This window comes from Lonchura striata, chromosome 15 (assembly GCF_046129695.1).
Source record: "Lonchura striata isolate bLonStr1 chromosome 15, bLonStr1.mat, whole genome shotgun sequence".
Classification (NCBI taxonomy): Eukaryota; Metazoa; Chordata; class Aves; order Passeriformes; family Estrildidae; genus Lonchura; species Lonchura striata.
In genome coordinates, this window is record NC_134617.1 from 14,008,645 (window position 1) to 14,032,408 (window position 23,764).

Genomic DNA, 23,764 nt, shown 5'->3' on the forward strand with positions numbered 1-23,764 from the left:
CTGGTCTGGGAGGAGGATTTGGGTATAATCTCTGTCTTGGAAGCTGAGGTTTCTTTGTGTCTGGAGTTCAGCCTTGGCAAAAGTCTCTTTTGAAATAACTGTTCACATACCAAAAAGACTAAATGTCTGCTGGGCACAAGGTTTACTCAAAAACCTGCTGTGTCAGGACAGGAGCTTTGTCTTTTCACCCTCCATTCCCCCACTGCTCCTAAACATAAAACCTATAATATATTTATTGTTCATTTTAATCCAGAGTCTTACATTAAAAAGCCAAAATTCTCATCTGGATGCCTTTTCCCTGTTTTTCTTTTTGAAATATTTGTATTTGGAAAACCTACTCTGAAGTCTTCTAAGTGTTCGTTTCTCATCCTTTAAAGGAAGTTCAGAGTTTATTAGCAAGGCTGCAGAACTTCTCTCTTTCTCTAAGCTATGTGTAATTGTGGAAATTCCTGTATGTTACTCTTAAAGTGAGGAAATTTTGGTGTGGTTTTGTGGTTTTTCACTGCAATGTAGTTTACTATTGAAACATTAAACACAAGCATTTACATATGTGTTAGGGAATACAAGAATTTAGCTGCTACCTGGAAGTTAACTTGCTCATAAATATACACAATGATTGAAAAAGAGTCTTTAATTTCCTGCCTGTCACCAGACTGTGCAGTGTGGAACGTTTGGTGTAAAATGAGCTATCCGGTGTCTTGCAGACATCTCTGGTGGGGTTGGGGAAAACAGATCTGCAGGGAGATTTTTTATTACCTTAATTCTGAGGCATTTTTTGTCCAGCACTGACACTCTGACTGTTTCCTACACACCTTCTAACTCTAGAGGAAATGAAATACCATCCCTGGGAAGTGCTGGTAATATATACATGCAGAAATATAAGAAAAAATATAGTTTACAGCCTGACAGCTGTCTCTGATTCCTGCTGTCTTGAAACAGGCAGAGAAGTTCCTGACCCAGCTTTTCACTGAGGAAATGATAACTCTCCCCTTCCAGCAATGCAGATTCACTGACTGCTTTCCCAGCCTCAGACACTGTCAGGGACAAAAATGCATATTTTGTGCATGGGTTTTAGGAGCAAGTTCTGAATTTTTATGCACTGGATGCCCACTTTAGCTATTGTGTCAAGCAAACCCTCTTAACTCATCTCCCATGTGAAAAATTTGAATAGATAAAGGCTTTATGATAATGAATGAGCTAAGGGCTGTTCAGTTAAAAACAAGATCAGCAAATCAGAAGTTTTGGTTTCTTCACAATAAGCTGCAGTGTTTTTATTTGAATGTTACAGCTAAGAGAGAATTTGTGAAATAAAACCCCAAAAAATGAAACTGAAATCAATGCTCAGCTATCTTTAGTCCATCTCAGAGCTGAGGTTTAGATCAAATTGGAAGTTTAACACAGGCCTGGGGGAGGCTCAGAACATTTATTAATTTGCAGAGCAATTGATTTATAAGTTATGAGCCCTTTTAGATTGGAGTTATTTGTATGTCAGTTAACACATCTCTTGGAAAAGCCCCTAAGTAAGAATAAATAAATCTGAAGGTGAATATATAATCAGCTATATAAATACAAATGTGTGTATATATTAAAAATATATATATATATACATGCTTAAACAACTACTGTCCTAAAGTACTATACAGTATCTTTGGGTAATTAAACCAAATGAGAGAATTTTATATTAAGGACATACCTGAAGGTATGACTTTTAAAAAAACAGTTATTACTGGGGTGAAATGAAAATTGTTTCATTGCTATATAAGAAGATCATTTATTATTGATATGACCAACTTACTCTGTGTCTTGGTGCCATAAATCATACTTTGGTGTTTATCTCAACATAGTAAATAAGAAAAATATTAAAACACCCCATCCCCCAACAGTTCAATGAGTGCTTTACCAGGAGAAACTGGGTTAAGAGATGCAAAATATGCTGGTGTGTAATTAAGGAAATGTAAGGTGCTGTATAAGAACTGCCTGTTGTGCATGCTCTTATCACCTGCTAGGTGAAACTCTGATATTATCTCGTGTGCTGCAAAGTCCCCACCTAAATTACCTTGTGGTATTTGGTTCCTGTAACCTTGCTCTGCAACAAGTGTCAAAGGCAGGGCTGAGGCTTTTGCCTGTCGAGGTTTAGCCCCAGTCAGCAGTCAAACCCCTCCCAGCCACTCCCTCACTCCCCTGTCTGTGGGACTGGGAAGAGAACTGGAAGGGTAAAAGCGAGAGAACTCTTGGAATGAATTTAATTGGGAAAGTAAAAGGTGTGCATGCAAGAAAAGCAAAGCAAGGAAAGAATTCACTGCTTCCCATGGGTGGGTGCGTGTCCAGCCATCTCCAGGGACCAGGGCTCCATCACATGTGACAGTGACTTGGGAAGATGGACACCATCACTCCAAACATCCGCTCTTCCTCCAGCAGAGGAGCTGGTTAAATGCTGCTGGTGAAAGATTAGCTGGAGGGCTGGACCACTGAAAATGCCCTGATTCCCTGTCAGTTTTGAGCTATCCCCTGAACACTCATTTACCTGCTTTCCTCCCTTCCACACCTCAGAGGGAGGATGTCCACCTTTCCTCCCCAGATAAGACACAGCCTTGTAAAATATTATTTCTAAAGAAAATGAGCGATCATTGTGCCGTGGGGACAAACCTCATAGACAAGTCAGAGAAGCCACTGCCATCCCCAGACTACCTTAAGCATCACTGTACTTTGAAAGCTCAGAAGCCCTGGGAAAGGAGAAGGTCAAGAGATCACACATGAGAAGATACAAAACTGTGCAAGTCTCACAGCAAGCTCTGTTCCTCGTGCTTGTGAGACTGCATCACAGGTGAGTGAAACTCCTCACACCAACAGCTACTGCTTGTCCTGCCTCCCTGCTCTGTTCCATGCCCGAGGAGTTTCTTCTGCCTGCAGGGCTCTCGGAGGGTCAAGGTGCTTGGAGGAGCAGCTGTGCTTTCTTCACAGACCAGAGGTGTCACAGGCTGTGGGGTGTGTGCCTGCAGCTTGGAGACCCTGCATGCAGTGCTTTCACCTCAGTGTGGAAGAGCAAACAGCAGCAGAATTGGGGTAGAAACAGCAGAATCAGTTGCTATTCCATAAGGTGCTAACATGGAAATAATCAACATAACAGCAGCCGTGTGACACTGACATCAGACCTCTGTCCTGAGGCTGCCACAGTGAATGGGCACAAACTGTCCCATATGCCAGCACGTGGAGCCCTTTTCCTGCTGCCAGGGATGGTGGTGATGAAGTGTTGGAGACCCTCAGGTCCCACATGGTCTCCTGGGGCTCAGCAGGGCTGTCCTGCTGCCAGTTCATGCAGTTTCCTGGGGTATAGCCACGCTGATCCCATGCCATGTTGTGGGGACAGCAGGGACTCCTGTCGTCACAGGTGAACAACGCTAAGAAGCTGATAGCTCAGGATCAATAAAACCTGAGAAGTTATTAAAACTTCCCAGAAAATCTGTGTATCACACATACATGTACTCCTGTGATGAGCAGCTGAGAACTGGGCTTGTCTAGTTTGGAAGGAGGGAGGCTGAGGGGTGACTTCATTGAAGTCTGCACTCTCCTTCATGTGAGGAGGAGACATGGAGAAGGAAGTGCTGAGCTTTTCTCCCCAGGATCCAGACAGCAGGCATGGGAAAGATTCCGTGCTGCACCGGGGAGGTTTATACAGGACATTTGGGAGCATATTTTGTGGAAACAGGCTTCCTGGAGAGGCAGCCATACCCCAGGCCTGGCAGTGCTTGAGGCATTTGGGCAGTGCCCTCAACAAGGGGCGGTGACACTGTCAGCCTGAGTTGCTCAAATGGCTGTTATGGGTCCCTTTCCACTGAAATATTCCGTCCCATTCCCATCCCATTCCATTCCCGTCCATTCCCATCCCATTCCCATCCCCGCCCCGGCCCCTCCGGAGCGGCACGGGCGCCCTGCGGCGCCACCTGCTGGCGGACCCCGTTCACCTCCGCTGGCCCATCCTGGAAACAGCTGGGGAACAGCTGGAAAACAGCTGGAAAACATCCTCAGCGCGCACACAGAGCGATACCGGGCTGGCACCCAGTGTGACATCTCGCTGGGCCTTAAACCAAGGCATCAGGAGTACCAACTCCGCCTGTCCAGCCTGCTGAACTGCAGGGCTGCCTGGTGTGAGCAGAAACTGGGAGGTAACTCCCGACAGAGGTCACAGAGCCCAGAAGTGACAGGGCCCCAGAGAACAACGCAAACCCTGCAGCCAACCACCGTACAAGCAGCAGCTCCATCCAGCTATTCCCTGCCGACTAGAAAGCACAAAGATAAAGGAACAGAGGCTAGATGGCTTCCAGCACTCTGTGCCTCCTACCACGGCTGGTAAGCGGTACCTGGGGCAGTGCAAGCAGAAGCACAAACAGGAGCGTTGCATCCTCAGGCTGTAGCTCTTGAGCGCCTGCTCAGAAACCCCCAAGCTGCACAGCCACGAGCAAAGCAAATAAACTGTTGTGCAAATCAGGGCAGCCGCTACCCAGACATTTTTGAACACTTCCCTGCTAGCTTTTTTAGTGGGCTCAGCTGGGTTTGCTTTAGGTGAAAATGCTGCCATCTGCTACAATTATGTAATTAACCTTCATAGTTCAGACTTAATGATGCTCATTAAGGTTGAGTGTTTTTATTGGCTAACTGCTGCCACCGGTTTTGCATGGAGCTGCAAAGGCAACTCTTAGGAGCCATCATTTGAAGCGCAATTAGCAATATTTGAGTGTTGCACAGAGGCATGGGTGAGGGAAGGCAGAGGACTAGGTGGGAACTTTGTTTTATTCTATGCTAAGGCTGGAATGCAATCAATAGCAGAAGTCTGTTGCTGCTGGGTCACTAATTTTAAATAATCCTCTACAGCAGTGTGGCAGCAGGTTTGGAGTGCATGTGTGGCAGGTCATCACAGGATCCCTTCCATCTGTGCTTGGCTGTATGAATTCCATTTCCTGAGCCCTACTTCTTCCAGCTCCATTCCTAGTATTTCTTCATTTATTCTAGTAAGTAATGAGTGTGTTTTTGCTGCAGGTCTTTAACAAAGAGTCTTAAAAATGTAGCAAATAAAAATTTTAATTAAAGAAAATGCCCAGGATCAAAAACTATTTGGCTTACTTTGCCTGTGCATGTAAGACCCCTAAAATACTAGGCTGTGATGCCATAAAAACGTGTAACTAATGTGCATACCACTTTTAACTACAGCTGTTCTTTGACTTTGTCCAAGAGGAATGTCTGTATTTCCCCCATAATTTCCTGTGGACACTGAAGGTTGGACTCAATACCTCAAATACACAGAGAAATAATCTGCATCACAAGGTGTTACAATCTTCCATAACCCAACAATTTATTTAAACTTACATCACAATGAGAATCTAATAATAAAATACATCAGTTCACACCAGTCTGCATTGCCATTTTTAAAGGGTAAGCATCTTTCTTCACTTTATATTAAAATTTTCTGGAGGTAAAAACTACTGCATTGTACCCACAGTTCTTGAAATCGATTGTAACATTAGGCAGGTTACAAAGGAACTTTCAGAGCTAATTACACTTCAGTTAACCTCATATTTTTGGCACATCTGAAAGCTTTTTTATTTTATTCTTAAAATAATGCTATAGCAAGTCAGAGAATCATGGACATAAAGCATCACTCTCCAGTGGCTGCCTAAAAGCATACAAAAATTGCATCATTTGGTTACAAAATAGATATTTTCTGAGTTCTTTATCCCGACGCTTAACACTGAAGTGCCATGACAGAAAAGGGCCAGGAACAGGGCTGGCCTTGCTGAGTTGTTGCTGGTCCCTTTGCTGCAAGGCTTGGCTTAAGTAAATCCCAGAGTGATGTGTTAACAAGATGTTGATGGCTTTTGCCTTGCCAGGCCTTTGCTTTCAAAGCACCCTGCAGCAGGTGTGAGGCCACCCGTAAATGTCACCCTGTTCCTCACAGCGCTGTTGCTGGAGTGACAGAGTGAGCACAGCCTGGCCAGGTTCACCAGGGGCTGTGTTTCTGCAGGCCTTGGCAGTCCAGTGCCTACAAATCTGGTAGGCTGGGTTTCTTCTGCCTGACACCACAGCAGCTGCTTCTTTAGAAATTCAAATGTTTTTAAGCAGGAATAAAACATTAATGGTAGTCGTGTGCCTGGCACATATTTGTACAAGTGTTTGCAGTTACTCGCATGAATTTTTAAAACATGTAGATTGTGGTTTAGGTGATTTTTGTCATTCATCACAAACCCCAGCTGCTATGAGCTGCTGCTGGTATATTAAAAATAAAAAGCAGTCCATGGTACTTGCAACCAGGGTTAGTTTTTCCTTGGCTTTTGAGCTGTACTGTATCAATCAGAGTCTGGCACATTAAGTAGTGATTGTTTTATGTTTCACTGATTGCCAGCTCCATGTACTTATATTTATTTTGATGATTTTTTGAGATGCCTGTGAAGTTGGTTATGTCCCTTCTGCTCACATTGTTCTGGTTGTAACAGAGAAATATGAATGAACTGCTGCAGTTAAGGAGAGACTGACATAGCAGAAGAACAATAAGTATGTTACAGCTTTCTGGCTGTATTACAGCTAGATGGTCTCTCTGCTTTAGTGGGAAATAAACATTTCTACTTGTCATGTGCATCCTTCCAAAGCCCAAATCAAAGCTGTCCCATTTTCTTGATTAAACTTTCCTACTCATCCTTTGCTGAATCCTCTATCTGAAAGCCTTTTGGTGAGACCAGTAAGCGTTCCCAGAAGGACTTTGTGGCTGCTAGGAAGCATCTCTGACTACCTTCCTTAGAGAACTTGAAGAAAGGATCATAATACTTACTCCACTAGATAAAGAAATAAATTTTACCGGTAATAGAACAGTTGTTGATGGGGAGGTTTGAAACTTACAGTAAGAGAAAATTCAAGGTATCCATGGTGCTCTTTGCATGTATGTCCTGACCCTGAAAGGCAGCCCTGACAAAAACCCTTCAAAAATCAAACTCACTCCCAGAGTAGTTTTTCCTCACATCCACAGTGAGAATTCATGCCTGCACTGATTTCCCATTCCTACTCAGCAGCTGCTCTGAACACAGCTCAGGTGAGTGGGGGTCCTGGGGCAGGCACGAGTGCAGGACACGGAGCAGGCGGAGGAGCTTTGGCGGAGCAGGTCAGGCTGCACTGGGCAGGGCTGGGACACCTCTCCCTGCAGGACAGGTGTCAGCTGAATACCTTCACATGGGTTTAGTGCAACTTCTGCTCGCTTGGAAAGCCGTGGGGAGGCAGGCAGCTGCTCAGAGCCAGCGTGTGGCTGAGCAGCAGCCACGGCCCAGCTCACACCCCTGGCTCAAGTGACAGTGGCAGTAAAAGCTGATACATTGCAGGTGCGTTCTGGCACCTGCGGTATTTTCATGCTCTTTACAACCTTTGCAAGTTAAAGTGTCAAGGTGTGATAAACTATGTAGCAGTGCATTCCTTACATTTCATATACAAAAAAGGGCTCAAAACTGGGAGCAAGAAGGCACAAACTTGGGAAATAACATAGCTGAGGAGTTTACACAAAAGTACTATGTCATTTATTAGGCATCACTTAGCACTTGTTTCACATTTTTGCCCCCAAATTACCCAAAGCAACAAAAATTTCTCCCCTTCCATTCCCTTTGCACCCTTCTTTTGGATAAAGCTGCCTGTGCTCTATAGATACAGTTGCCGCAGAATATAACATGAACACAGATAAATACAACATACACAGCAAAAATGTATTATAGTATTACAATAGTCAAATAATGTAATTAGCCTCAAGCTACGGCAGTGCCTGTGTGCTCCAGGGAACCAGTTCATGAACAGCAAGTGGGGCCACTGTACAGGAGCAAACCAGCGTCGGCAGTGTTGGGAAGAGAAGGGGCTGAGGAGGCTCTTCAGGTGCTTGGATGCAGTCAGTCACGGGGATCTGCTCACCTGGAACTCCCAGCCAGGGCCTTGGAGCTTTCTTCAGCCCGTATCAGTGTGGCAGTGGGTCCTTGGAACACCTTTTCATTGTGCATACACATACAGTCACCCCACATTTCTCCTGTTAAGCTATGTTTTCTTTATATATATAATTTTTTTTTAACCTTTTAGCTTTTGAAATTTTTTTTCTTACAACTGTTAAAAAAGTTTCATGGTAAAAATAGCTCACTATATGATACATATACCCAAAGTGGTGCGATACTTTATATAATAAAAGATGAAAATAGTCACTTTCCATAATAAAAATAAGTTCTATTTTTTGCTTATTTTACAATATACTTAATAATTCTTTTCTTCTTCTTCACTCTGCAAGTAAATAGGTCCTGTTTCCATAACGCTTCTGAGTCGGTTAAAGTGGCGAGAGACCGAAGAATGGCTTATAAGCACTTTGAGCAGCCGCACTCCACGTGTCTCTCCAGTTCTTCCGTGAAGGTGGAGCCATCCACGCACTGGAAGAAGTATTTCCTCCTCTTGCTGCGGAGGGGCACGCAGCACTGCCCGCCGCCGCAGCTGCCGCGGCACTCCAGGCGCGGCACTTTGGAGGCCGTGGCGCACGAGGTGTAGCCCTGCTGCTTACGGACCACTTCTCGAATGATGTCTCCTTGGCAGAGGTTCTCTGCTGGGACAACACAGGTGGGAAGGAGTCAAAAAATGCGGTAACTGTTTTGCTGGATGTTGTTATGCGTAGTAAACATCATTGGCGCCATTCCTTGTATGAAATGTGTAATATTGGGTACGTGTTAGATTATGTTCTTTGTATTAGGAGCCCCCCCCACCCTCGCAGGCGAGACCTGGTGTATGTTGGAACCTGATTTAATAAGAGGGTGTGGGTTGGCCAGGAGATGGGCCATGTCTGCAGAGATATGGGACCCCAGGTGCTGATCATTGCCTGAACGACCCGGGATGGACATCATGGAAATCCCCAGGCAGATACATGTGAATGCAGCGTTCCGTAAATCTCATCAAGGGATTCAACAACTCCGGACACTGAATTGTTCTTCCTCACCACAAAAAAAAAGAAAATCTCATTAACCTATGGACTCTGAACGGAAGAAAAGACTGATTGCTGAAATCTTGGCCTCAGGCAGAATTTTCCCTATAAAAACCGCTTGTGCCAGGATGGAGGTGTGTGGACATAGGGGAAAAACCTCTCCTGAGGCTGACTCCTTGTCACACACCCAGGGTCAATCCCTGGGCTCGGCACTGTGTTGTTTTTTTCTTCTCCTGACCACTAATAAGACTATTTTTATTTTTAATTTGGCTGAATATATTTTCATTTATAACAATGTTATAGATGCATATAATAATATTGGCTTTTTGCAGATATTGAAATGCATTTTATATGTGCGGTGTTAAAGTAACTGTTATCAAGATATAGTTTTTATTTCTGTTGGTAATTAAGCTCAGTGAAATGGCTGATATAAGTGTGCTTGTGTTAAAATTCCTAATGGGATGGGATAACATCCAATGGACACAGGATGAACACACCTGTACGGATCTGCCAGCCAGCAGCACTCACCCTCTGAAGGCAGTGTGAGCCAAGGCCCAAAAACTGGAGGTGATGAGAATGGACTAAAACCACAACCAAGGAATACACATGCTCTAAAAAGGCAGATCCAAGGAGGAGATATGCCAAATAATTCTTGGAACATGTAAACTAGTTTGGGGAAAAGTTTACTATGCATAAGAGTCTATGAATATGCAAAGACTGATGTAACAGAAAAGGTGTTTAAGGGGTATCCCTGAAGATAACAGGGTACTCTTGGCTGAGTGCCAAGATGCACCTGGTTGTAATAACCTTTGCTCTGTCATCTTTGTCTCCTATTGTCCTTTATTAAACTTTCTAAATGTCAACAGGAGATTGAATGTGTTTTTCACACTGGATATTCCCCACACATCAGAGAGCAGCCCTGGGTTCATAATGTGATTCAAGACAAACAGATGGCATGAGACGAACCTTAATCTTTTACTGCTTTGTACCTGCCACCAAAACAGAGCGTGTCTACACAAATGTGTAATATCCAGTGCAAGGCCAGGGCCAAGCAGGCCTGCTGGCTTTGATCAGCAACCTGGAAATATTTTAATGAATACTGAGTCCTGCAACACTTCTGCAAAATAAGAATTAGTTTTACCATGTCTGCTTCTCAGGAGCAAAGGTCAGCCTGCTCTGTGTGACACTAGTGGTCTGGGATACCTGAAAGTGTCTGTGCTGTTCTGCAGTCCCTGTGCAGCAGCCAGCCAGATACATTTTGGTGGTGGGTATGTGTAAAATTTGGAAAGTCTGTGGTTCATACACAGGAAAGGGACAACCTAAATAAAAATAATACAATCCAGTTCCTTCATTCTGGACAAGAACAAAAAAAAAGGCAGAAAGGATTAAGTTAAAACTCAGTGAGTTTCCAGGGAGCCTTTTCAGGTCAGGGCAGAAGAGTTGGGCCTCTGCCCTCGTAGGAAAGTCCAGCATGATCGGTGGAAATCCCTGGAAACCTGCCCAAGCTGAAGGAGGAAAATCTTTCATGCCACTTCGGATGAGTGGTTCCTCCTTGTAAGACCTCCCTCCTAGCAGTGCAAATAACTCATCCCTGCTTGCTGAGGGTAAACCGCACAACAACCTCTTCTTTAAACCTCCCACCCAAATCCTGGGAGTAGCAAACCTTGAGGATTCAGGAGACAGAGAATAAAACTCTTTGCTCCATGTCCCTGTCTCTCTATGTGATAGCAGCTACTGTTACATGGTTTTGTTCCCCCTGTATTGCTCTGCAGAGGCTGGCTTAGCTTTATCTTCTATTTGCCATGTCTCCCCAAGTCCAAGTGGCAGGGTGTGGTACTCACATTCTCTGAACAGAGAGAGACATGATTCTCCCTCCCAGGATTTTTCCTGGGAAGCTGTGAGATGCAATGAGAAAGCTCAGAGGAAGAAGGAAACAATTCTTATCACTATTTGTTGCTCCTGTTTGGCACACGTGGAATGTCTTATGAAGATTGTTTACCAAGGGGTGATTTGTTAATTGGACACAGTTGATAGTTGCTTGGATTGACTGGCCAGTTGGGTCAAAGTTGGGTTATATTACTATACTATACTAGAACTATATCATACTAAAAAGATACTAAAGAAAAACCCGTGACTGTCTCCAGTCAGTCACGGGTTTTTCTTTAGTATCCTTTTAGTATGAAATAGTTCTAGTATAATATAGTAATATATTTTAGCTTAATAAAAGCAATTTATTCAGCCTTCTGCAACATGGAGTCAGAGTGTGTTACTCCCCCTTCAAGGGTCACTGCTTGATAGCAGGTAAGAGAGGAGTAAAGCAGGTGTAAATTAGTGTAAAGCAGGAATGCTTCACACAGCTCCCGGGGGCCAAGCCTACCTTTGTCACAGAGCTCTCCGCTGTAGCCAGGGTCACATTCACAGTAGGGCTCCCCATGCTCCGAGACCTTGCACTGCCCGTGGCTGCATTTCAAAGTCCTGCAGGGGTTTGAGGAATTGTTCTTCTTGTCACAGTACACGCCCGTGTAGCCCTCCATGCACTTACAGGTGTAAGCAGCACCTGCCGCTGTGCACTTACCATGCAGACACCTGGAGAAACAGAAGCATTTAGAGCTGGTCTTTGCTAGATGGGAAAGTTCCTTTTCCGAGAAATGTTTGATTTTGGCATTTCTGTCCATTGAATTCCAGGATGCTAATCCAAAACCAGCAGCTCAGTGTCAAACACTCTGGAGAAAACTGTGTGAGTTTTCAGTGAATACTGGATAACGTTCAGAGAATACATTTAGAATTTGTGAACCTAAGTAGAAAACATTAGGCTCTTCTGTGAGCACAGACCAGGGCTTGGCACCTGCACGAGTCAGCTCACATTTACAGCATCAGCACATGGAACTAAGTGCCAACAAGCAAGTTGGGTGCCCAGGCTTCCTGAGCAGAGTTACTGTACAAATAGTATCAGGTGATGAAAACCACTGTGATAAACGAAGGTGTTGGTGGCAAAGCTATGCACAGATTTATCAGCGGGCAGCTGTAGTTGAGGGTTCCCTGGTCCTGGGGTTTGCAGTGAGCTTTGCCATTTCCAATGAACACCACAGGGTGGGATGGTGATCCTGAGCAAATTCTCTGACACTGTCCCCACTTCTGGGGACTTGATATGGGCTGAGAACAGCAAGGAAAGCAACTCTCTCCAGCCAAGGAAAAATGGCTCAGGGCTTATAAACCTTTGGCATAACATAACTTGACATAAGCCCATCTCTCTCTTATTTCTATTTTCTTTCTAGTACTTCAAAATTATTCCCTGTTTATGTTGAATTTTTGTACAGTTAATTTTTAAGCTTTGAACTAAAGTGCACAGATTACAAGAACAGTTTCAGTCAGCTCCAGACATGCAAAATACTCTAATGAAGGGAGTCACAGTCTGTATAGAACAGTATTTTCTTCCCTGTGAACCAGAGGTTTACCTGATCGTTACAGGTGCATTTCCCTGGTGAGATTAACCTGTGAGTGTTGAGCAGACACCTGCCAGCAGGGCTCCACACTCCCCTGGACACAGGGGCAGGGCTTTAGGGAGCCAGCTCAGAAAGGCTGAAGTAATTCAGGAAAGGTGGGACAGTGTGTGAGCATTAAAAATACACACAGCTTTTTCTTAGCAAGGGACCATGTTCATGATTGCCTCACCCTCCCTGGACTATGAGAGAAACAATCCCTCATCATGTAAACATCTGGAACTGCCTTATTTCTATCTGTCCAACCACAACAGCTTTGTGTTGACATTGGAAATTCAAGGAAACATTTGGGTCTTCATACCTTTGGTTTGTAAACTGTCAGGTGCTTTTCAACACCTCCAGACTTAAGTACTTTGCAGAATTAGAACCAGAAGCAAGTTTAAAATGGTACCTTTGCCAGGTTAAATTTCTGAGAGTGATTATTCAATGCATCAATTTACCTGTCAAAAATACGTGCTCGTGAAAAGCGCCTTCCAAGACTGCAACTGAAGGAACTTCTAAAACAAAAGTACTTCCATCTGCTTATGAAACAACACTGAAATATGCAGCCTGCTGCTCTGCACGAGACTGTTTCCTGTGTATTGGCCATAAGAAAGCTATTCATCCCATGTTTCTGATGGAGATGTGGTTATTGAGCCTTTGAACTGTAAATACTTTATACTCATGCTCCCTTCACATGCAACACCATGCTATCCTTTTAACTTGCACTTTAAAGGGCTGTTTCAAAGTGTAATATTTAAGTCAGCTATTTAGGAAATTTAAAACTGCTCACACTGGAGTGCATAATGGTCTTCAGGGACTAAGTTTGAAGACTAGGCTCAGTGCTGCAGGGAGAAAACCCCTAAGATGTGTACTTCCCCCTCGCAGGCAGCCCTGCTCTGGATCCGTGCAGGCTCTCACCTCCTGGGGTTAAGCCATGCCCATTAACAGGAGGTTTTGTATTTTAATGTGTAGAGTCACAGCTGAAGGTATGACCTGCAGCATTAACACCTGAGCTCCTGCAGGACCACGAGCTCCTTTGGCGAGTCAGCAACATCTGAACAAGAAGTGGAAATTTAAATCTGTCACAGATGCAAACTCACAACTGTCAATAGCCTCATGTGGGGAGCCAGCACCTCCAAAACCAGTTAGATGTGGTTTTGCAAGATGAAATGTGAAATATGCATTAGCTGTAAAGCTTTTGCTCTCCCCTCAGAATTTGTTTGAGCTTACTTGTGGTTCAGACATGGATCTCCAATTTCCTGGTCACACAGAGGGCCTGTCCAGCCTGGGTGACATTCACAAATCACACTCGTTTTCTCCAGGGATCGGCAGATCCCGTGCTTGCAGATGTTACAGGATTTGCAGCCAGGAAGGACTCCCAGTGACTGCTGGGGTAAATCCTTGAAATCCTGCAGCTCGTTGTTGATTCTGACGTCGTGAATGCAGCCATGAAAACCATTTGGTGTCTTATCTGCACCCTGGCGCAGGGATGATAATCCAGTAGAGGTTGGGATCCCTTCAGATAAAAGGAAAAGGGGAAGGTTTTCACTGACACTTACAATGGTAATATGTAAATTATAATTGCTAAAGCTTTTTTTGTCACAGTCCTTAAAATATTTGAATAATTAATTTGCATAGGATCTTTGTAAGGTAGCACAATCTCACTGTCCTCATTCTGGAAATGGAAAGAAAAAAAAATGAACTCACTTGCCCAATCTTCTGTAAGAAGTACATCACCCAAAAGAAAAAAGAAAAAGGAAAACCAAACTGTATCTTTTGTGTGATGGCTACGTGTTCATATCCTTAGATAACATTCCTTCTCTCTACAGTTTAATAGCAATTATTCTTCTGCAAACTTTGAAAATGCCTTCGTTTATCAGCAGGTATCATCCACCTCTGGGATGCAACAAGACAGTTTGGCTTTCCTGGGTCACAGTGTTAAGAGAGGGAGTGCTAAGAGTGCATCCCATGGAAAGTAGTGCAGGAGAGCTCTAAAGACAGGGAACAGCACTTCAAGGGCCAGGCCAAGGCTTTGTGCCAAGCACCTCCCATCTTGTTCAAGTGGTTGGAAGGCTTCACACGGTTGCATGGCCAGCAGGTTCTTTTGGATGTTGTTTTATGCCTTCCCCACTGGTGCCAGCTTGGATGTACAGCTGCATTAGCACAGGCAAGTGCTTCCATTTGCAGCCATGGGAGGCCTCTGAACTTGCTGTCTCTAATGCCACTGTCAAAGGTAGTCCTGAAGCAAATCCAGCCCCTGTTTAACTGTGTGTTGGAAGGAAAGTTGCTAGAACAGGTGATGTGGTTGTGAGATGGACAAAACTGTGAGCACCTGAAGGTTCAGGTCTGTGTCACCCTTAGGAACAATTGCTCTGGGGTAATTTAGGGAACTATTTTAACTAAACCACCTGCAGAGGAAGGGCAGCTGGCTTCCATGGGAGGTGGCTGCACATGAAGAACAGGGAGGGTTTAGAAAGAAGCAAGAAGAATTTTAAGAGGCAACAGCAAAAGTCTTTACTGAGGCTGTGGATCTTGGTATCCAACAGTCTTTCATTCCAGACCTCAGGTTTTTCCTGAGAATTTTTAGGTACCTTTGGAGAATTAGTATCGATCCATGATGCTCATCCATTAACAAAACTTTTCCATGGGATTAGTTCCCAATTTCCCTGTGTATAAATTGCTGCAGGATTGGTATCTTTTGTGCTGTGCTAAAGGGAGAAATTGTGATGGCCTCTGCACCAGCGGATTATCTTTGATGCACAATGCTCTTTAATAGCCTGTGACATTCTTAATAGGAGCCAATTATAAAAGTTCAGCTCTATACAAAGCAAGATTAGCCAGTTTTCTGTTTCACAAGGGCAATGTTCAGGGTTATTTTAGAAAAGTGTTATTAAAGAAAATTATTTAGAATAGCCTTGACCAGCAGCAACTGAATTTGCTAAGAGGTTCTACTATTGGCTCCAATGATCTCATTAGAAAAGGCTCAAAGACTTTCTATTACCATTCTGCTGACTTTTGTATTTGAAATAGGCCAACTAAAAATTCAAGAACTCTGTGTCACTGAGAGAGAGATTTCAACATTCAGTCCGGAATAGAACTAGAGGGGTTCTGGCAAAAACAATCCACTGGGCAGAGACCAGCCTTTGTTCTGTCTCTTGTAACCAGACACCTAATCAGTGGTATAGTCATTACTCTGGGCATTGTTCCCCATCCCATTTGGTCTCCTCTTCCCTCCAGATTCAGTACTTGATGAGAAAAAATGTCTTAACTGAGGTTTGGTCAATTCTAATATCTGTCTAAAACTGTGGCTTCAGTTTCCAATAAGATTATTAACCAAGGTGATCTTAGCTTGTGTTTTAATATGTTTTTTAATCACACACCTTTTCCCCCCACAATTTTTAGACCTCTTGAAACTTCCAGCAGAAATACTGCTCAGTTATGGCATATTTAAACTTACTGACTATTGATTTGCTTTTTTGCTATGACAATTTGTGATACTCCCACTGATACTTCCACGTCAGCCATCACACCTTGGTGCCAGCCAGTTCTGGGAGCTGCTGAAATGCAAAGCAGGCTGTTCTTGTGGTGGCTGTGTGAGAGCCCTCTCCATAGGATGGAAGATGATTTGCTTCTGAGAAAACATGCTAAAAAATTCTAGAGCAACTCACAGTACCTCCAATGTAGAGGGGTGTGTTGAGGCTGACAGAAGACTGCTTCTGGAGCTTTCCCAGACTCTTGGGAGTCCCCTTGTCCACCACCAGGTTCAGAGTTTGATTCAGCATCACAAGTTCCACACTATGAAACTGCCCATCATTTACTGTTTCCACACTAAAAAGTAAGAGGAAAAAAAAAAAAAAAGAATTAGAAGATGAACAAGGAACAGCCTCTCCTTCTGTGACACCCTGTGTCCCTGTGGTACACCTTGCACAGCTCTGGGGTGCTCTGGAGGTTGCAGTCAGGATGTTCTCAGCATTTCCTCCAGCAGGGAGGTACAGACTGACCCTCAGCTGATCCTGGGCAGGCAGTACTGACACATGTGGAATGCTTCAGAGGGCAGCTAAGCAGGAGAGCAGCCTGTTTTTCCCAGGGCAGAAAAGCAAGTGTGTAGCTACACGACACACTGGCTTTGGTGACAGAACTACCAAAAAATCCCACTCTGAGCTCTCAGCCACAGCTTGCTGCCCTCTGTCACACTGCTTGGTGCTCATGCTGCAGGCTAGATCACTGAAATAATTTCTTCTTTATGGGTAGTTTAAACTCAAATTATCTCACAGGGGTCAGGAGATATTGCAGCTTGGGGTGAGACAGCAGAGGCCTCTTGTCCAAGATTGAAGCACCAAGATGTTTCCTATCCCCATCCGAGTAGGAGCTGCCTCTGGGCAGTTTTCCTTATCTCCTGCCAATGTCCCATCAATGTCTTACCATGGGACTCACAGATAACACTCTCCAGAGCCAGTTCTGTTTAAAAGGTGATTAAGGACACTCCTCCTGACTCAGAATAACATCAGCCCATTGTGAGATGCTCCACCCAGGGGGAGAAGCCAGGCATTCCCACCTGGATAAATCTGGGGATTTCTAGACAGAGAGGCAGCCTTCCCACAGGTTTCTGAGAAGACACAGCAACCACATCTGCCATCCCAAGAGGACTGCAGCCACTCCAATTTGGACTGCTACCAGCACGCTGACCAGAGGGGTGTCAGGTTGTATTCTGACTTTGTCAGTGGTCTATCCTTTATTATCATTGCATGTATTCTTGTATTTTTTCCCCCTTTTCTCAATAAATTGTATCTCTGACTTGGAGTCTCTCACTGGTTTTGCTTTCAAACCAGAACACCTCTGAAACCAGCATCTCCCCACAGCAAAAATGTCTTGGAATTACATACCAAGGATTAAGGACAGACTGAGGTTCTTAAAGCCAGAGAAGGAATTCAGGAGGTTTTGGCTTGTAAATGACCAGTGTGCTTTGTGCAATATCAGACAATCCTATCTGAACATGAGGAAAAATGACAAATTTCTGCTCCTTTTTGGGAAGCATTAAGGTGTAGATTGAAGCTTGAGGATAAAATAGTAGGAATTGTTGGGTGGGGGGGCAGGGAGCAGGCAGCCATCTGAGCTGACAAGATGGTAAAGTAGTGTGTATTTATTGCTTTGTTTTTAAGGCTGATTTTTCAGATGCAGGAAGCCTGCAGCAACCTCCTAGTCTACACCTCAAGCAATCTTCACCTTCATTTCCTGGTCACTCCCCCAGACATTAAAAGGTGCAGTGATACCAATCCATTTGCATCATGCTGTGGCAAGCACATTCCTCTCTCTTTCAGGATTTTTCATCTAGATGCATGGTGAGAAGAAAGAGAAAACAAATTCTATTTCTGCTCCTTGCTTTTCCTATGTGGAATGTGTTTGGAGAATTGTTTACCTGGGGTGAGTGCTTGGTTGGATTCTGGTGAGGATTGTTTGAGCCTGATGGCCAATCCAAAACACCTGGGGCTGGATTCACATGAGGAGCATCACAAGTTGTGAGTTAGGGTAGTTCGAAAAAGCAGGTATGTAGTTTCAGTATCTCCTTTAAATAGTACATTAGCATATTACAGCATATTTATAGTAAATCATTCAGCCTTCTGGAGTCAGACATCATCATTTCTTCCCACTGGGTTCACCTGCATTTACAATATCACGCTATCATTTTTTTTATTTTCAGGGCAGCTTCAGCTCTCAAACCTTAATGCTGCATGGTGAAAATCCCTAAAACAACCCAAGGGTTTTATGCACTGCTGCAAGCAGAGAGGGGCAAGGGTGGGATTACCTGCTCTTGAGCAAAGAGGGTTTCAAACCAGGGTGGTAGTTACAGATCTCATGGGGTTTTCCCACTGCTGTAGGTGTAATTAAAAAGCACAGTATCTGTGCACATAGGAGCACAATAAGAATGTGATAACAGCAGTGGTTGTTTTGGAATCAGCCTGTGGGTTCTGTGAATTGCCCACATGCACAGGGCTGCCTGTGAGCAGTCTTTCACAGATTCCTCCCTTCAGGCTGGGGGTGCTGTTATATGTGGATGATGACAGAACACACCAACTCTGGGCATCCTGAGATTCTGCTTGGACAACAGCCTGGATTTGGGATTACTGCACATGTAGTGCACACCACAGCAAGTGTCAAAGTTTGGGTTTCTGCTCATTCCAAAGGCCCATAAGCTCAGCATCCTCTCACACAAAGTTAAAAATTCACAGGTCAGGTTCTTTTCAGGTGATTTGTAAATTTGCAAGGTCAATGTCTCTGAGCTATTTACCCATGCTTTCTTCACTGTCAGTGGAAATGAAGAGACACACTCATCTCTAAGGGATAATCACCTTTTAGATGTGACCACCTCTCAACCTAGATGACATGCTGCCCATCTTTAGTGCCCAGTCCTGCAGAACTGCTGTGGAAGGCTATTGCAGCAAGGAAATAGGACCTCGACTTCACAAACAAATTACATGCCTTGGAGATTACTGGAATTCAGTTGTTGCTGGAAGAAGTTTCATTTTTATAGTGTTTTATGGTAGACCTGACATAGCCAATTGTACTTGAGCAATGTCAGGCAGCAAGTCAGCACTGCAGGTGTTTTTGGGAATGTGCTGTTTGAGATGAGCACACTGCTGTTCCAGACTGGAGCTGACGTGCCTCTGCAGTGCTGCTCTCCCCACAGTTTTTTGGGATGAATCACGAACACACAGGCCTTCAAAAGTTCATGTAAGGTTACATAGGTCATAAGGTAACAGACAGCAGTGTATGAGCACCTTTATGGTGTGGTTTTACATAAATAAGTGAGATAGTTCTCCTCCCAGGAAAGCTCTGCTGGCTTAATCACTCATTCCTGACCTGCAGGGAAGCACTGGGCTGTGGCTGCTGCCCATGTGCAAGATGCTGAGAGAGCCCTGGGGAGAACTCAAGAATCTGGAGCTGATGGTACAGTTCAAAGTGGTTTAAAGTCAAAACATAAAGGCTTGACACTGAGCACAAATGCAGATCCAGCTGGTCCAGCAGCACCCTGGATCAGAGCAGTTGTGCCAGGGCCCTGGCAAGGGCAGTGGGTTGTGTGGGCCAGGATGAGAGGCAGAGGATGTGTGCTGGACCCCCTGTCCCCACTGTACCCCAGTGCATGGCAGCAGGGCCACACCTCGAGCACAGCACTTTGTGCATTGGCAGCTCCAGTAAGTTTGGAAACAGCTGGTCTGAACTTTGTGTTTGGATACTCAGGAATTCTGCTAAGTGTCTGCTGCCTTACGAGGAGCAGCTGTGCTGCAGCAAGGCCGACTGGGTGATCCCTCTGTGCTCCCTGCTTATCTCAGTGCTCTCTGCAACGCCTGATTCCCAGGGGGGAAGCACTTGGACTTCAGCTGGAAGGTGCGAGATAAATGCAAATGCACATATGTAATTGTTAGTCTGTGCAGAAATGGCAATGGAAGAGAGAAGTGGAGCCAAACCCCAAGGGCTGTGAGAGCTGAGCACTGTGGAGGTGGGATGGATGGCTGTAGGATAGGGAGCCCTTCCCCAGCAGGGTCAATAGATGAAGCTAACACACAAACCACATGGTTAGCTGCAGAAGGCCAAGCTATGGCCATTTGTCAGAGGACAACACTATCACATCTGGCAGGACTGACTCTTCCCAGAGCCAGGATTTCACAGGCATTCATCACCTACTCTCCACAGGGTGTGCTTTTTCCAGATTATGCCTTGACTAGCAGGCAAACAAAAATCTGTGAGTCCTGGGAATGGAAGCAGCCACCCCACATAGTGCTTATGCCTTTCAGCATACCCAGTGCTGTATTTTTGTTGAAAAGGGAGTGAGAGGTCCCAGTCTGCAGGAATGCATGGATAAGTATTACTCCATTCAGATTCTTTCACTTTTAAACCCGGAATTAAAATAATCTTTGCCTGAACTTTGAGAAACAAAGTAACTCACAGCCATCACCCAACACTGCAGTTTTGTAAAGCAGATAAAGTTAGAACAGGCAAAGCACTCGTTTGCTGTTTGAGAAGACACAGAGATATGATAGAAAAGCTGAATGCAGACAGGCAGGATGACAGGAAATCCCCAGCCAGCAGATACTTGTCTGAGAGCACGCACTTACTGCTGCTGCTGATGGAAAGGCACTCAGACGCCTTAGGATTCTGAGTAGGAGACAACAGTGGGGGAGAGACCAGTGGTGAGAGAAAAGCTGCACGAAGTCTCCTCGGAGCCTGCTCTGCAGCCGGGCCTTTAGGAGCCCCGGCAGCCGCCGGAGACAGCGGCTTGGCCGGGGATGAAGCGCGGCGGCCGCGGCGCTGAGCAGCGCACGCTGCTGCGCTGCGCTCCGCTCTCCCCGGGGCCCTGCCCGACTCCAGAGGGTCCTGTGACACCTGAACTGAATTCCCACCAAGTGCTCCTGCAGGGCTCTTCCTTCTGGAAGGAAGAGATGCCCGCCTCCAGTCGGGATTTATGGGGCTCCTCCGGCCACCCCGCACCCAGCTGCGCGCTCTGAGCGTGGCGGGCTGCAGGTGTGAGAGCGGGGAGCGCGGGGTGATAGAGAGCCGGGAGTGCGGGATACGGGCCGGGAATGCGGGGTGTGGGGCAGGAATTCAGGGTGAGAGCGGGAATGCGGGACGAGAGCCGGGAATGGGGCCGGGAGCGCGGTGCAGCGACGCCGACGGGCAGCAGAGGGCGCCGTGGCACCGTGAGCCGAGCGCGGACAGCCCCGGCCCCGCTCCCGGCTCCGCTCTGTGCTCCGCTCCCGCTCTGTGCTCCGCTCCCGCTCTGTGCTCCGCTCCCGCTCCCAGCCCCGCTCCCGCTCTGTGCTCCGCTCCCGCTCCCGGCCCCGCTCCCGCTCCCGGCCCCGCTCCCGCTCCCTGCTCCGCTCCCGCTCCCTGCTCCGCTCCCGGCCCCGCTCTGTGCTCTGCTCCCGGCCCCGCTCTGTGCTCTGCTCCCGGCCCCGCTCTGTGCTCTGCTCCCGCTCTGTGCTCTGCTCCCGCTCCCAGCCCCGCTCCTTCTCCCGGCCCCGCTCCCTCTCCCTGCTCCGCTCCCACTCCCATCCACGCTCCCTGCTCCGCTCCCGCTCTCTACTCTGCTCCCGCTCCCAGCGCCGCTCTCTGCTCCGCTCCCTCTCCCTGCTCCGCTCCTAGCCCCGCTCCCTGCCCGGCTCCCTGCTCTGCTCCCTCTCCCTGCTCTGCTCCGCTCCCAGCCCCGCTTCCACTGCCCCGCATCCCGGTGAAACCGAATCAACCGGTGCGAGCACAACGAGGGACACCCGAAAGGTGCGTCAGGAAGAGCCCAAGGGCCGCAACAGCCGCACCAGCTGCCTTTCCCCAGGTGCTAACAAACCATGTTAGCTCCTGAGATCTTTCCTTTCCAAGCCGTTCATACATTCAGGGAATTTTAGCTGACTTCCACCACAGCATTTTGTGCCACCGCCATTGGATATGGTACGGTTTCATACAAATCCTTGTTGGAAAAAAGGGAGGAATTATGATTAAAGCCTAAACACTTAGGTGTAAGCAAGGATTTCCAGGAATTAAATACTTAAATTAACAATTAAACTTTTGCTGAAAAGTAAGCAGCAAAAGGAATCGAAAGTTTTCCATTACACAAAATGATTCCTCAGGAGCCAGGCAGTGGCTCGGGGTTGTGGCTGGCAGCTGGTGAGGATCCACCTAGTCAGGCATTCCCCCTACTGTGCTCAGTCTCTGCAGCATCCCTCCACTCTCTTCTCCATCACTCATCTTTTCACAGCCCACTTGACATGCCTTGCACGGTCCAGCACATTGCTCTCACTGAGGTTACCCTCACAGAGCTGGACATGGCATCTGATCAAATCTGGCCAAAAAAAAGAGGAAAATGCTGGGATGTGAGGACAGCTCAGCTTCCAAAGCCCTGGGTCCAGCACCTTCTGTTCCCTTGGAGCTGCCCTCACAGGGAAGGGAGGCCACTAGAGAGGGCTCGATGGTATATTAATATTTCCTGTGGGAGGGAGCTGCCAGAGCAGCTCCAGCAAGGTGAGCCAGTGGAGCCAGTGCACAGGGCACTGCACACAGTGCACATGGCCTCACTGGGACTCAGACTCCAGAACGTGAAAAGCGAAGGGAAAGGGATGTGTATTAAACATAAAACCTCAGGGATTAAAGGAAGGAACTGATTTCCACTCTCATTTTTCATCTATTTCTCTTCTCCCTCCTATATATTTTTTCCCCCTGTACTCCAGCCCCAAGCACACACAGATGTTTCAAACACTGACTCCCCTTGCTCTAACACCCATGAGAGCTGAGCCACTATAAATATGCCAGTGAACAGAAATGCATTAAAGGATTAAAGCATTCAGTTGGAACTATTAAAATCTGGACTTTGGGGTCAGATTTTTTTCACTGTCTAGTAATACACCTTTATTGTAGACAGCAGAGAACAGCAGGGCAGAGGAGTCAAAACCAAAAATAGCTTTACATATCACAGTAAACCATGTCACTGAGGAGATATATAACCATCAATTATGCAAATGAGAACATTAATTCATTAGCTACAGTCTCCAGATTTTCCTGACCTCTGTCTTAATGGGGACATGCCTCACTTGACACACAAAACAAAGGAAACACAAAGATGGCAAGAGATGGGTGAAGGCCATGGGGAGCACTGAACTTAGATAATCTTTGAGAACATTTAAAGCAGAAGGGAATAAACAAAAATACATATCCAAAAGATCTTAAGGAGCTTACAGCACCAGAAAAGAGGTACCAAAATCAAAAACTCAAGGTGAGAGCTGCAGGGAACTGCGCTGAGATGTCAGCAGTTTGGGAGCTGTGAAACTCACACTGTGCCAGGCTGACTGCGGGTATCAGCAGTGATGGGTTTTCACCTTTCCAAGCTACACTTACCTCCTACCCTTAGTTCCAGCTATAATCAGTCCTTGGCCTAAAATAGATTTAAACTTCTCCATGGCAACAAAGGCAAAATCATAATTGGAGTGGTGTTTGTGCTACCTCCACAATAACACATCACTTCAAGCACAATCATCTTCAGGAGCTGAATAAAAACCACATGTTGAGAAAAAAGTATGAAAAATGCTAATGAAACACAGGACTAGGGAAATAAGAGGTGAAAGGAATATTAAAGCACTCAAGTTCACTTTCAGCTTGAAATACACTCTTTTGTTATGTTCAATCCTGTATTACATGACTTGAGTGTTAGGTCTTTTAGGCTGAGAGTACTCGACATTAAGAGTTTTTTCCTTGATACCTCCATTTTAATTTGCTTGGTTTTATACCTTTTATCCTACTTACAACTTTGTAGACCACCCAAATAAAC

The 23,764-nt window shown here is 45.7% G+C and overlaps 1 protein-coding gene across 2 annotated transcripts in view; it reads right to left on the minus strand.

The window, feature by feature from the left end:
• Window positions 1-5,322: 5,322 nt before the first annotated feature.
• The window catches only part of SLIT3 (slit guidance ligand 3), a 482,283-nt gene continuing 463,841 nt past the window's right edge, over window positions 5,323-23,764 (minus strand). The window contains exons 34-37 of one of the 2 annotated variants that reach the window (XM_031506038.2): window positions 16,130-16,284; window positions 13,687-13,972; window positions 11,352-11,560; window positions 5,323-8,602 (exon numbers count right to left, since the gene is read on the minus strand). In XM_031506038.2, coding sequence (XP_031361898.2) covers window positions 8,361-8,602; window positions 11,352-11,560; window positions 13,687-13,972; window positions 16,130-16,284 — 892 coding nt within the window. In that variant the 3' untranslated portion in view covers window positions 5,323-8,360. The remainder of the gene's footprint in view (window positions 8,603-11,351; window positions 11,561-13,686; window positions 13,973-16,129; window positions 16,285-23,764) is intronic. The other variant, XM_031506039.2, reaches the window with a different exon arrangement.